At 44.8% G+C, this 11,754-nt stretch overlaps 1 protein-coding gene across 2 annotated transcripts in view; it reads right to left on the bottom strand.

Annotated features, from left to right (window-relative positions):
- Nucleotides 1-1,871: 1,871 nt before the first annotated feature.
- The window catches only part of Galnt15 (polypeptide N-acetylgalactosaminyltransferase 15), a 28,755-nt gene continuing 18,872 nt past the window's right edge, over nt 1,872-11,754 (bottom strand). Inside the window, exons 7-10 of one of the 2 annotated variants that reach the window (XR_012912092.1) lie at nt 10,425-10,543; nt 9,930-10,034; nt 6,727-6,870; nt 1,872-3,806 (exon numbers count right to left, since the gene is read on the bottom strand). Coding sequence is in view for 1 of the 2 variants with exons in the window: in XM_075988795.1 (XP_075844910.1) it covers nt 3,660-3,806; nt 6,727-6,870; nt 9,930-10,034; nt 10,412-10,543 (528 nt within the window). In the remaining variant the exon portion in view is untranslated. Of the gene's footprint in view, nt 3,807-6,726; nt 6,871-9,929; nt 10,035-10,411; nt 10,544-11,754 lie in introns of both variants that reach the window. The other variant, XM_075988795.1, reaches the window with a different exon arrangement.

Here is an 11,754-nt window from a genome sequence, read left to right as displayed (position 1 = left end):
TCATTACATTCACAAGAGGCTCTGGGACTGTCCAGATCATGCCCTGGGGAGTCAGACTAGGAAAGCTGTACCCACCTTTACACCAGCCAGCATAACCAGGGCATACCATGCAGCAGGGAATCAGGATACAGAAGAAACAACCCACTTTTTATGGCTGGCATGTGCAAGTTCTCACGGACCCTGTGGAGCCAGTACAGGTTTCCTGAGCTCTCCTCTTCCATACCTGGTGTTCAGAGGGTTATACCATACCTGGAGAGGTGGGACAGGGGATTTGCTTCCATGGCTGTCCTCCGCAGGGCTGGATAGAACCAGGGAAGCCAGGCCAGGTAAATGCCACAACCCTGTCCATATCTGGCCTTCCCAGGACAGGGCCAGTCCTGCGGTGGCAGGCAGATGATTCTGCATTCCCACTTCCATGGTTGGCCTAACTTGGGCCAGTGATACCCTGGCCTTGGGATACTGGTTCACACTGGCCTCAGCCTGTCTCCCCAGGGCCTGCCCTAATTTGTGGAGGCAAGTTGTGGAAGAAGGGGGGCACAGCTTCCCCGTTCTGGATCCCCAGGACTTTTCTGGCCATGCAGAGACCAGATATGGAGGAGAATGGTGCATCTTCCTCAGCTTGGCTCCCCAAGAACTGTCAGGCTCAGCCATAGAGGAGGGGGTGCGCAACAACCCTGGCCTGACTCTCCAGGCCCTGCCTCATCCTCTGGAGGCCAAACGTGGAAGAGGGCTAAGCATTTTCCCCAGTCTGACTTCCCAGGGCCTATCCTGTCCTGGAAAGGTCAGCCATCAATGATGGGGCACACTTTCCCTGGCCTGGCAGGCCCTGGTCAAGCTACCTGTGGAAGAGGTGGTATAGATTCCCTGAATCACCAAGACTTGTCTGGTCCAGCAGAGGCCAGCTGTGGATCCCAGCCTGCTCTCCAGGACTGTTCATCCCTTCCCTGGCCTGGCAGACCCTTTGAAGGCTAGCTGTGGAAGAGGTGGTGTAGATTCCCTGAATCACCAAGACTTGTCTGGTCCAGCAGAGGCCAGCTGTGGATCCCAGCCTGCTCTCCAGGACTGTTCATCCCTTCCCTGGCCTGGCAGACCCTTTGAAGGCTAGCTGTGGAAGAGGGGTGGCACCTTCCATGGACTTGCCAGTCCAGGTGAGGCCAATGATAGAGAGGGGGCACAAGAGGAGGAGGGCACCACTTCTCAGGAGTGGCCCGCCAAGGCCTAACCAAACCTGAGGAAGCCATTTATAGAAGAGAGGTGTGCAGTTTCCCTGGATTCCCTAGGGCCTATCTGGATTTGTGTAGGCCAGACATAGAAGACGGGTGATTCACAAGCCTGGAATCACAGCACAAGGTTGGCCCTGGGGAGTCCACAGGAAAAGCCATACCCTGGGTTGCCAAGCCAAGGAAGCATCTCTCCCTATTCCCTGGTTGTCCTCCCCTGAACCAGCCATGACTGAGGGATTCAGGCTGAAGAAACCTCACACCCTTCTTCCACGGAAACAACCACTTAGAAAACCATACATTAATTCAAACACTGCTTGGCCCATTAGCTCTAGCTTCTTGTTGGCTAATTCTTACATCTTAATTTAACCCATTTCTATTCATCTGTATATCACCAAAGGTTATGGCCTACCAGCTAAGTTTCAGCATGTCTATCTCTGGCGGTGGCTCCATGGCATCTCTCTCTGACTCTGCCTTCCTCGTCCCATGCTATAGGCCAAGCCAGTTCTTTATTCATTGACCAATAAAAGCAACACATAGACAGAAGGACCTCCCACACCAGGCCGCTAACATTAAACATACCTAGAACCCAGGCTTTGTGCTCTGCAGACCTCCCAAGGTGTTAATCACCACCAAGTACAACTCATACAACAGAATTTAGCCTTTTATTTAATTATATTAATTTATCCCAACAGCTTCAGCTACTGACAATGCTAATCACAGAATTCATTTCAGAATAGAGATCTTTTTTAAATGTTTGCTCTTCAACCGTTACTGCCCTTTACAAGGTTATCATCTGAAAGCTCCATCCCTGCCTCAACATGTCAGGAGAATTCATTTTAAATACAGACAGGTCTGAAGTAAGAAGATGGTGGGTAAAATTTCTTCCATACTCGGGAATGGGTCTAGCTAGTGCTATTCAGTAATAAAGTCTGTGATGGTGGGATATTTTATAACTGTTCTCAGTTTAGTAGCCACTAGCCACAGCTGGCTACTGAACTCTTGAAATGTAGCCAGCACAATCAAGGAACAGTTGGAAAATTTCCTGAATTGTACAGAATTTCCATCAAAATGGTCACAGTGGGTTTGTGGCATCATATTGGATAGTGTTAGTTAGTATAGATCAATTCTAAGGTTGGAGAAACACAGCGGGCATTGACTTGGAAGAAATACATACATGTTGGGTATTTTAGAAATGCAAGCTTCTTTCCTAATTCTTATTTAAAACAATTGTTCAAAGACAGTCAAAAGGTCAAAGGCATCTTTAATATGAAATTTTAAGTTTGCCATATACAGAGCTAATTACATCCAGAGAGAAATGGGCAAGAATGTTTTTCTGTTTTTTTTTTCTCAACAGCTTCCTAACTCACTCAGCAACACTTGTGGCTACACCTTGGTTCTGCTCTGGCTGAGGTGGATATCACTCAACCATGAGCATTCAACAGGAATCCACATTTAGGGGGTCCTTGTCATACATTGTTGGTTCATAGATGGCCCCGCCAAGCCTCAAGAATATTCAACAGCCACATCCATTTTGCCTTGTAAAGATTTTGGCTGGAGTGGTGGCATTTCCATTCAAGGGAGGGTTTTCCTTTTTCAAAGCTTGCTATTTCTCATCGAGCCAGCACAGCTCTCCTACCAGGGCGTCAAGGGAGTTTATCTACCATGATACTTTTGTTCATGAGAATGCTCAGATGTGTTGATCCTTCCAGCACTGGTGACTCAGAAAGACTACACTGTGAGGAAATCTGGTTGTGCATGGCTGAGCTAGAGAAGGCTAGAGCAGGTGAATGGAGGTAGAGAGTTTCAAGGGGGCTGCTGCCCTGAAGATGAAAAACTCTTACCTAGCTCTGTTGACTCTTCATGGGCCAACCTGAGCTGGAGAGTCAGGACAAATCTCTTTCCAGCCTTCTTCCCAGCCCCACTCCATTCCTCTCCATTCCCTTCTGCTTCCTCTTGAGCTAGAGCTCAATAAATGAGAAAATATATGCTAGTAAGCCTAATTAAATGGTTTGGAGCATAGACCATTAAACACCCTTCACTCTAACTTTCACACTGGACCACATATACCACATCATCCAAGTAAAGGTTACTTGGGGTCAGATAAAGTTATCCACTGCATTTGATGTCTCCTGGAAGATCTGTCAGACATTGTCTATGCCTCTTCCACAGTCAGGGATAAAAGCAAATGTTAAACATTTGGTAGGTCAAGAAAGGACTCTCCTGTATTTCATGATGAACATTTCTGAAGATGAATACAATGACTCCATTGCTTTTCTTCTATAAATACAGCTATCAATCAATGACATGAGGCACATGGATATATATATGTCATTTTCTTCTCTCCTATACCGGCAGCCTGGGCACAATGGAAGGCTCAGAACACACAGGAGCAGAAATGTGAAGCTGATCATTTGCTTTGCTCTCTGTCACTGTTACTCATCGTTCATCCACAGGGTGGACCTGGTCGAATCGCCACAGCTGGCTGCTTTTACCATCACACTGACTCAAGTGCAGATCCTTACTGTCTCCTTGAGCCCCAGCTTCCATGCATCTCCCAGAAAGGATGTGAATGATCGTTCCATCCTGAAAAGAGAAGGAAGGAGACAATTCCTGACAAAGTCAGCAATGAAAGACATTTTTAAGATTTCTTCTGAGCACTAAAAGACTGATGGAGGTGGTATGTACTAGCCTGGAATGAGTGGCAGGATTTTAATTAATAGAAAACATAATTTTTTTTTTTTTTGGTTTTTTCGAGACAGGGTTTCTCTGTGGCTTTGGAGCCTGTCCTGGAACTAGCTCTGTAGACCAGGCTGGTCTCAAACTCACAGAGATCCGCCTGTCTCTGCCTCCCAAGTGCTGGGATTACAGGCGTGCGCCACCACCGCCCGGCGAAAACATAATTTAAATATTTCTAAAATTTAGATGTCTTTCAAGTCTAAGGGATCCTGATCCCAATTATATTGCTGTTAAATGATTGTGTGCTGTAGGAAGTGGTAACCCGCCCACTGGGGCGTGGCCTCTTATACTATATATGCTGATGCAGAGCATGTGTCCACTCTCTTTCTGGCCTCTCCCTCTGTCCCAGTTGTGGATTTCAGTTTCTGATCTCGGATCAAGTGGAGGATTCTGATTCATGAGTTTACCCCTAGTAAATAGCCATCTATTTCTCTGTTCTGAGCTAGTGTGGGCTTCCTTTTAGGTGACTGTCCTCAATGTGTCATTTCTTAGAAAGTTCTGGTCAGAGTGACTCTGGTTAGGGTGTGTTCAGTCTTTGTGCTGTCTTGTTAGTCACTGTTATCACTACATTCACAAACTTAGGCTATCAGAGCCATTTCCTCATTAGTGCTAACTTCTGCTAATCCTGCAATCTGAAATTGTGGCCACTAGGTTGCAGTAAAGAGTAAAACTGAGGCTATCCTGAAGGTCTACTTAGACATCCACGTGAAAGGTATGGCTCTACTCCAACAGAATCAATATTGACCATAACATCCTCTTTTCAAGAAAATTAGATTTCTTTACAAACTTAAACAGCTTTAGCCATAATGTTACAAATTCTTGCTCATTATTGAAAATTTCCAAAAGATAGGCTGTAATTGTCCTTATTATTTTCCAGAATATTTCCATCACTGCCAAAGACACCACTACCCATTAGCAGTCATTTGCCCTTCCTGGCTCCTACTAGCCACTGAGAATTACTGGTCTTCTTTCTGTGGTTATGCATTCACCTAAACTGTTGGGACACACACAGAGGTGATCCTGTTCCACCTTGTCTGAAGGTCAGAGTGTCTGAGCTTATTTTTGCTTTTTCAAATTGTTGACAACAGGTGTGGCTACAAAACAAGATATCCTGACCTAGGGTGTGGTTACTTGGTGTTTAGGACATTAAGATGGCCCTTTAGAGGTGGATCCACTCCACCCTAACCAAGGGTCAGAGAATTCTAGCATACTCCTGTGTTCCTTCATTTAAAACAGGAGGTTTGACATAGGGAGTGGTTGCCTATAGGATACTTGGTCTAAGGTGTGTTCACTGCTCCAAACATCAAATACTTTACTCAGGAAATGATGACTTGATATCTCAGTTATTAAAGCAAGTAACTGTTCTGGTTGTCTTCTGTGTTATGTTAAAACAGTCTTTTACCTTCACCCCCCTCTTGGATATTGGGGTATAAAAGAATATAAAACTTAAAAATTAAACACAGGTGAACTCAGAATTTAACATAAAGTTTTCACAGAGTTGCCATCCCGTTACTATCTGTGTCTTTGTGTTTCTTTCTTCCTAACATTTCTAATCCTCATGCCTCTACCCTGGAACATACAAACCCACTGTGGCTAGACTGCAGAAGTCATTCCCCAAAAAGGTGACTTATGACACTAAACATTTCATGTAAATAAAATTCTGTAATATGGTTCCTTTAAATTAGCCTCTTTCATTTTGTGTGTTCTTCTGATTTATTGTGTTAGAGCAAAATCTAATACTTCACTTCCTTCTTTCTTTTTACTATAGAAAAACACACCAAAATTTAGCAAATTTAAAACATTTTCAACTATAAAGTTTAGAAAAGTTAAATACATGAATTTTTCATACTATTTTCATTGTGAAAAATACTCTCTACTCATTAAACAGTAATTTCCCTTTTCTTCCTTACCCAGCCACTGGTAATCACCATCCTTCTACGGGCTTAACTGCTTTACATAAAATGAATAAAGTGGAATGATACAGTTTTGGGATGTGTATGTATGTGTGTTAGTTATTTAATCTAGTTTAATATCCCCAAATGTCACTCTTGTTCTACCACATGACAGAACTTCCTTCTATTTTAATGCTGAGTAATATTTCACCACATGGAATCACTTCTAGGATGTAGATAACTCTAAGTGGAAAGCTTCAGGATAGATGTCCACATTTTTTCTATATATCTATAGACAGATGGTTGGATTGCCTGCAGCACTTTTATGTTATAAATAGTCCAGTAGAATGTTGGGTGAATTCTTGCATTGGCGCCTGCCCATCTTCTCCTACCAATGCTATCTAATGGGTCTTCTAAAACAGGATCGGGTTTCCCTGCTTGCCAGGGGCCCCACTTACAAAATGCCCCCACTCCGTTTCCTGGCTCCTGCTGTGGGCCAAGATCCCTCTTACCACTCAGAAGGGTCTTCAGGAACTTTACATATTTACATATCAATATCTACTTCTTTTCAGTTTTACTCTGCATCACTCCCCAGTCCACACCACTGAGTGGTTGTTTCTGTAACATGCTTCTCCATCCTACCTGTGATCCAAGCTAATGACCTGTAATAGCCAAGGACAAGTTAGTACATCTCCTGAGGCTGGGTTGGTTTTACTTTCACCAGAAACTCCAATGTCAAGCCACTAAGCTCAACAACAGGAGTGTGTCATGGAGAGTACCTGGTGTCTCGGAAGAGCCCAGGATGCCATGCTAAGAAGGTCAGCTGCTTGGAAGTTCCCTGTGATCAACTGGTATTTCCGGAATGGATTAATTACCTCCTGAAAGTCCCAATGCTGTTGATGAATGGCAGGGCCTTCCTCCACGCAGTTCTGCAGAATCACCTGTTCTTGTCTGACATCGAAGCACAGATGCTGTGGGCTGCCGAAGAGAATCTCCTTCCTGCTGGTGTGCTCCAGGTTCTGGGACAGAGGAGATGGCAGTTAGCAAAGCCCAAAAGACACCTTCTCCCAGAGCCATGAGGAGACAAAGGAACACACAGCAGGACTATGTTCTTTTTGACAGGGGAAGCCAGCAAGGCTCTTCCTGGGTTCTGAAGCCCCAGTACCTTGGCCTTTCTCACATTCCTAATTCTACATCCTGGCATGCTTCTTTGGTGTTCATTCTGCTCCCTGTGTGCAGATAAGGTCATTTAAAAGGCTGCAAGTGCTGGATGCACACTGCTGGAAGGGCAGGCGATGGAGCTCTCTGAGGCCTAGGTAGATTTCCTTCTAGGGACACCTTCCCTACCCCTGACTAATTCCACTGCTTTCACTGTGGTGTCTGCAGACTCTTTGTCATGGTTCCCATTGTCTCTCCATCATGGTTCCCCTTGCTTATATCATGGTTCCCATTGCTTATATCATGGTTCCCATTGTCTCCATCATGGTTCCCAGGGCCTCCGGAGTTTTATAGAGCTAGACTGTGTGGACCTTTACAGACGGTCTTTAACTGTGAGGCTCCTGTGCTTACCAATTGGATGGGATGTTTTGGCAAATCGATCCATCTTCTGTTCATTATTGCCTGATGTAGCCTAAACTGATTTTTATGTTAACTGTGTACTCTGAGCCAGCTCCCTGCACAGTCACATGAGTCCTGTGCTCAGACAGTTTTCATGCTCTTGGTTCAATCTATGCACTGCTGCCACTGTCTTGAAATTCTTAATAACTGTTGAATGAGCGACATCACATCTTCCATTTGCACCAGGCCCTGCTAATTTGCCAATTAAATATAGTGGTGTGCCCTGCTTAAATATTCCCAAACTGTAAAGTTAGCATAAGTTTAAACCCTAAAGAAAGGGGGTAGGAAGGGAGGGGAGCAGAGAAAAATAAATAGTTCAATAAAAACAATTTAAAAAAAATTGAACCCCAAGCATATCCCACAAACTTGTAGGCAATTCTCAAGGGAGAGTAATGTTTTTTCCTACTCAAAATCTCATCAGTAGACAGATGACTTCCTGGTTTTCATGTGGTCATGGGAGAGATATTTTTAGTGCAGCTTTGCAGGGACAGGCTACTCTGTGATGGTCAAAGCTGGCTAATATGAAGTCTCATCACAACCTCATCTCTACTGAGCTGAAGCTGAGCTCTTCTTACTTCTCTCTCCTGCAGCCACACTCCTGAGCTCCTGAGGTTGTTGGCCACGGACCCTGTCACCTCTCAAGAAAGCCCAGCATACACATTGAGTTTATTTTCAGTTGCCACTTGAGTTCTAGTTCCTGGATATTTGTTCCCATTTCTTTCTTGTGAGCTCAGTGACTGTATGGAAAGGGGCATTTCATCCTCTTTTAATCTAGGCTTTTTTTTCCCCCTGGTGTGGGTCAGTTTACTGACTTTCCAATATTGCAAGCTCCAGAGACCTTACTAATAAAAAAATACACAGAATAAATATTCTCTCTGTTTAAAGGAAGCCTACAGCACACGAAGAAACCAAGACTCAGATGATAATAAGCCTGCCAAGATCTCACAGCTAGCCAAAGGGAACTTGATTCAAACCTGGCTCCAAATGGCAGTAAAGCTTGAACAGTTATCACCCTGACACATGACTTCCTCACTTACTCTTCATGTGCTCATTCTTGTGTTCAGTGTTATGGTTTAAACATGAAGTAGTCCCTGTAAGCTCAAGTTTCACATGCCCCAATGCCTGACCCTGCTTTGACAGCTGTGGGGCCTCAGAAGGTGGGGCCTGACTGCTGGAAGCTGATCACTTGAGCAAAGCCTCTGAGGGTTTTATGCACCTAGCTCGCTTTCTCTGCTCCTTAGTCTGCACCATGTGAGCAAGCTACCAACTGTGTCATACTTCTGCCCCATAGACCAAGCCACTCCCACTGCCAGGCCCTTCCCATAGTAAAACTGAAATCCTCCTGAGACTGTGAGGTAATAAAACCACCACCACCAACAACAAAACAATATAGCAGAAAAAGGAAACCTTTTCCTCCCATGCTTCTGTCAGGAGTTTAGATGGTAGGGATGTGGAAACTCACTAATATATCTGGTATAAATACACACTGGTATTTTAGGAAAGAATGGTGAACTACATAGATAGAAGAGACCAAGTGAATTTTTTTTTTTTTTTTGGTTTTTCGAGACAGGGTTTCTCTTCTGTAGCTTTTGGTGCCGGTCCTGGAACTAGCTCTTGTAGACCAGGCTGGCGAGACCAAGTGAATCTTGAGTCAACCCCTTCCCTGTGTACCCTCAATCCCTGAGCCTATGCTCAGCACTCTAGGCTGCTCTGCAAGGCTGGACCAGCTTCCACAGAGATGTCCTAGGCTTGCCCTGCAAGGCTGGGCCCCAAACTTCCTGTGAAGATGCTTTCCCCTTCTCCCCAGGCTCTCTAGGTCCTCCTTAACTGTTGTTTGCTTTTGTTGGGTAATTTTGATGTATGACAGATCAATTCAAAGGATCCCCCATCACAGTCTGAATCAGATAAGGGGCCAGTCTACAGTGAGGAGTTATTCAAGTTGTAAAAAGAAGTGGACCCATGGCCCCTCAGCCAGGATGGACAGCTTTCAGCTACCTTGCCCAGCAAATAAGAGCACCCTAAGGGTCACAGTGACCTTCCTAAGGGTCACAGTGACCTTCCTAAGGGACAAAGGGTCCATGTGACTCTTGACTCTTCTCCCAACTTTATTACTTCTTTTCTACTAAGATTCTTGGACCCTTCCTCAAGCCAGGAGGATCTGGGGTAGAAATTTCTGGGCTGGTGTTTCTATGACAGTTTCCCCTTCTGCCAGTTTCAAGAACTGACTAAGCAGCCTGTTTCTTCTAAATGAGATGCTCCATTCTTTGATGCTGGTCCAGATCTAAGGTAAAGATGATGTGGGTGTACCTGTGATGTGTCCTCACAGTGAGAAACCATGGCCTGTCAAGGGACATGGGGCCACATGGAGGAGCTACTTTGAAGGGAACTGAAGGGCACCCAAACAAACAGCATCTCTTGTCTTTCTTCACTGAAAATCATCTCAAGGATTATCATCACCCACCTGTTGTTGCCGGTCGTTACTGCAAGGGGCTAAAGTCATAGGGCAGCCCGGGATGTCACTTTCTGCTTGGCAGTCTGCACAGAAGCCGAGTCCAGTGTTGTGGAGCTGAAAATGGGCATCCACAAAGATGTGAATCTGACCTCTACTCTGAAGATGCCATGAAGCAGACTCTAATCCCTTGTCCTCCTTAGACCTTATCCTGATGTATGTGGCTCTGACATGGTAAGCTGGATCAAGCCCAGGTCACTCATCTTAAGACACAAACCTCCATAAGGAGTCTGGCCACACTCATTTTGGTGAAGGGATCTGGCAGGGGTTATAGGGGAACACCGCTGCTTTCCTCTGGCTGGCAGGAGGCTGGAACATGGAGTCCAAAGGCCTCTGAAGCCCTGCTAAGGTTGCCTGGTGTAAGGGATGAATGCTCATGTATTAGCAAGTGACCCTCTCTCTTTCTTTCCCTTCTCCCCTGAGTCACGCCTTGCCTTTCCAGAGAACCTGGGTCTGTGCTCAGATGGATACAGCTCAGGGTAGACATTGGCCAGAAACCAGTGGAATGTCCGACAACCCAACCTCCTTTGCAGCTTCCGGCGTTCCGTGCAGTCTGGCTTTGCAACCTGCAGGTGGAGGAGGACATGGGGAGCAAACCAGGAAAGCTTGTTCCCCACAAACCCAGACAGTATGAGAGGAATGGAGGTAGACGTGAAGAGACAGAAGGACTGGGACAGGATTGCAATGGAGGAAGACTCATATGTTGAGAGAGGTATAGAAGGTACAGAGTCAAGTATCTTCTCTGGAGAGAGGTGTGGAACCAACAAGATTGGAAGCAGTACTACCCCTTCTCACAGACCCCCAAATCTTCAGCCTACAAAGACCATGGTGTCTGAGCCTTAAAGTCTTTTCTCTGGAATGTGAAGAAATGATGGACTCTGTACCTGGGTTGTAGCATGAGTTAGAACAGAGGTAGTGGAGATTAAATTAGCTGGGAAATTACAAGGGTGGGGACTGAGGAAAGGCAAGTTGATTTTTCTTCTTCCCTAAGTTTTAATTTTCTCCATTGGTGAAGCATTTATTTGAGCAACATTGGCCCCTCCCTTTATATACAACTGTAGGAAAATGGACACCAGCCCTCAACACTAGTTTACTGTTTTAGGCTGTGTTGGTAAGATATGAAGAAACCCATCTAGAAGGGAAGTATAAATTTCCTGGAACAGAGAGGATTTAAGGTGGTGCTGGAATAATCAAACATGGAGAGATGGGGTGGGGAAGGAGGAAGGAGGGAATGGGAAAGGAGAAATAAAAAAGGGAGGGGGTAATTTCCATGTTCGTGTTCCCTCTTGGTGGGCTCTGGTTTTCAGTAAGACACAGAGGGCCAAAAAAGCTGTAAATATTTTACATGTTATGTTGGGCTAACTTCATCCAAAATGCTGTGCTCTATTGAGCCTGTCTAGAGCCCAGGTACATCAGAACAGCCTGGCTAGTTCTTTTTATGGGTTCTTTTATAAATTAAATCTATATTGACATTAAACAAGTGTCCCTTGAAAATAAAGAGAAAATACTAAATTGATATCCATTACATGAGAGTGGAGAAAATGATGCTCAATACAACAACAACAACAAAGCCCAAAGATTAAAATCCTCAGTGACTCTGGGGGTCCTTTCATCCTGAGGGGTATCAAGGACTATGGAATAACATTAATTACATGTTTTAATTTCAACTTTTCTGTGACTTTTTTTTGGTAATTCATATTTATTTTTATAATCAAATCTTTTCTTTGTCTTGGTTATTCCGTAGTCCTTGATTACCCCTCAGGATGAAAGGACCCTC

This window comes from Microtus pennsylvanicus, chromosome 10 (assembly GCF_037038515.1).
Source record: "Microtus pennsylvanicus isolate mMicPen1 chromosome 10, mMicPen1.hap1, whole genome shotgun sequence".
In the NCBI taxonomy this organism is placed as follows: domain Eukaryota; kingdom Metazoa; phylum Chordata; class Mammalia; order Rodentia; family Cricetidae; genus Microtus; species Microtus pennsylvanicus.
This window is presented reverse-complemented; position numbering and strand designations above follow the sequence as displayed.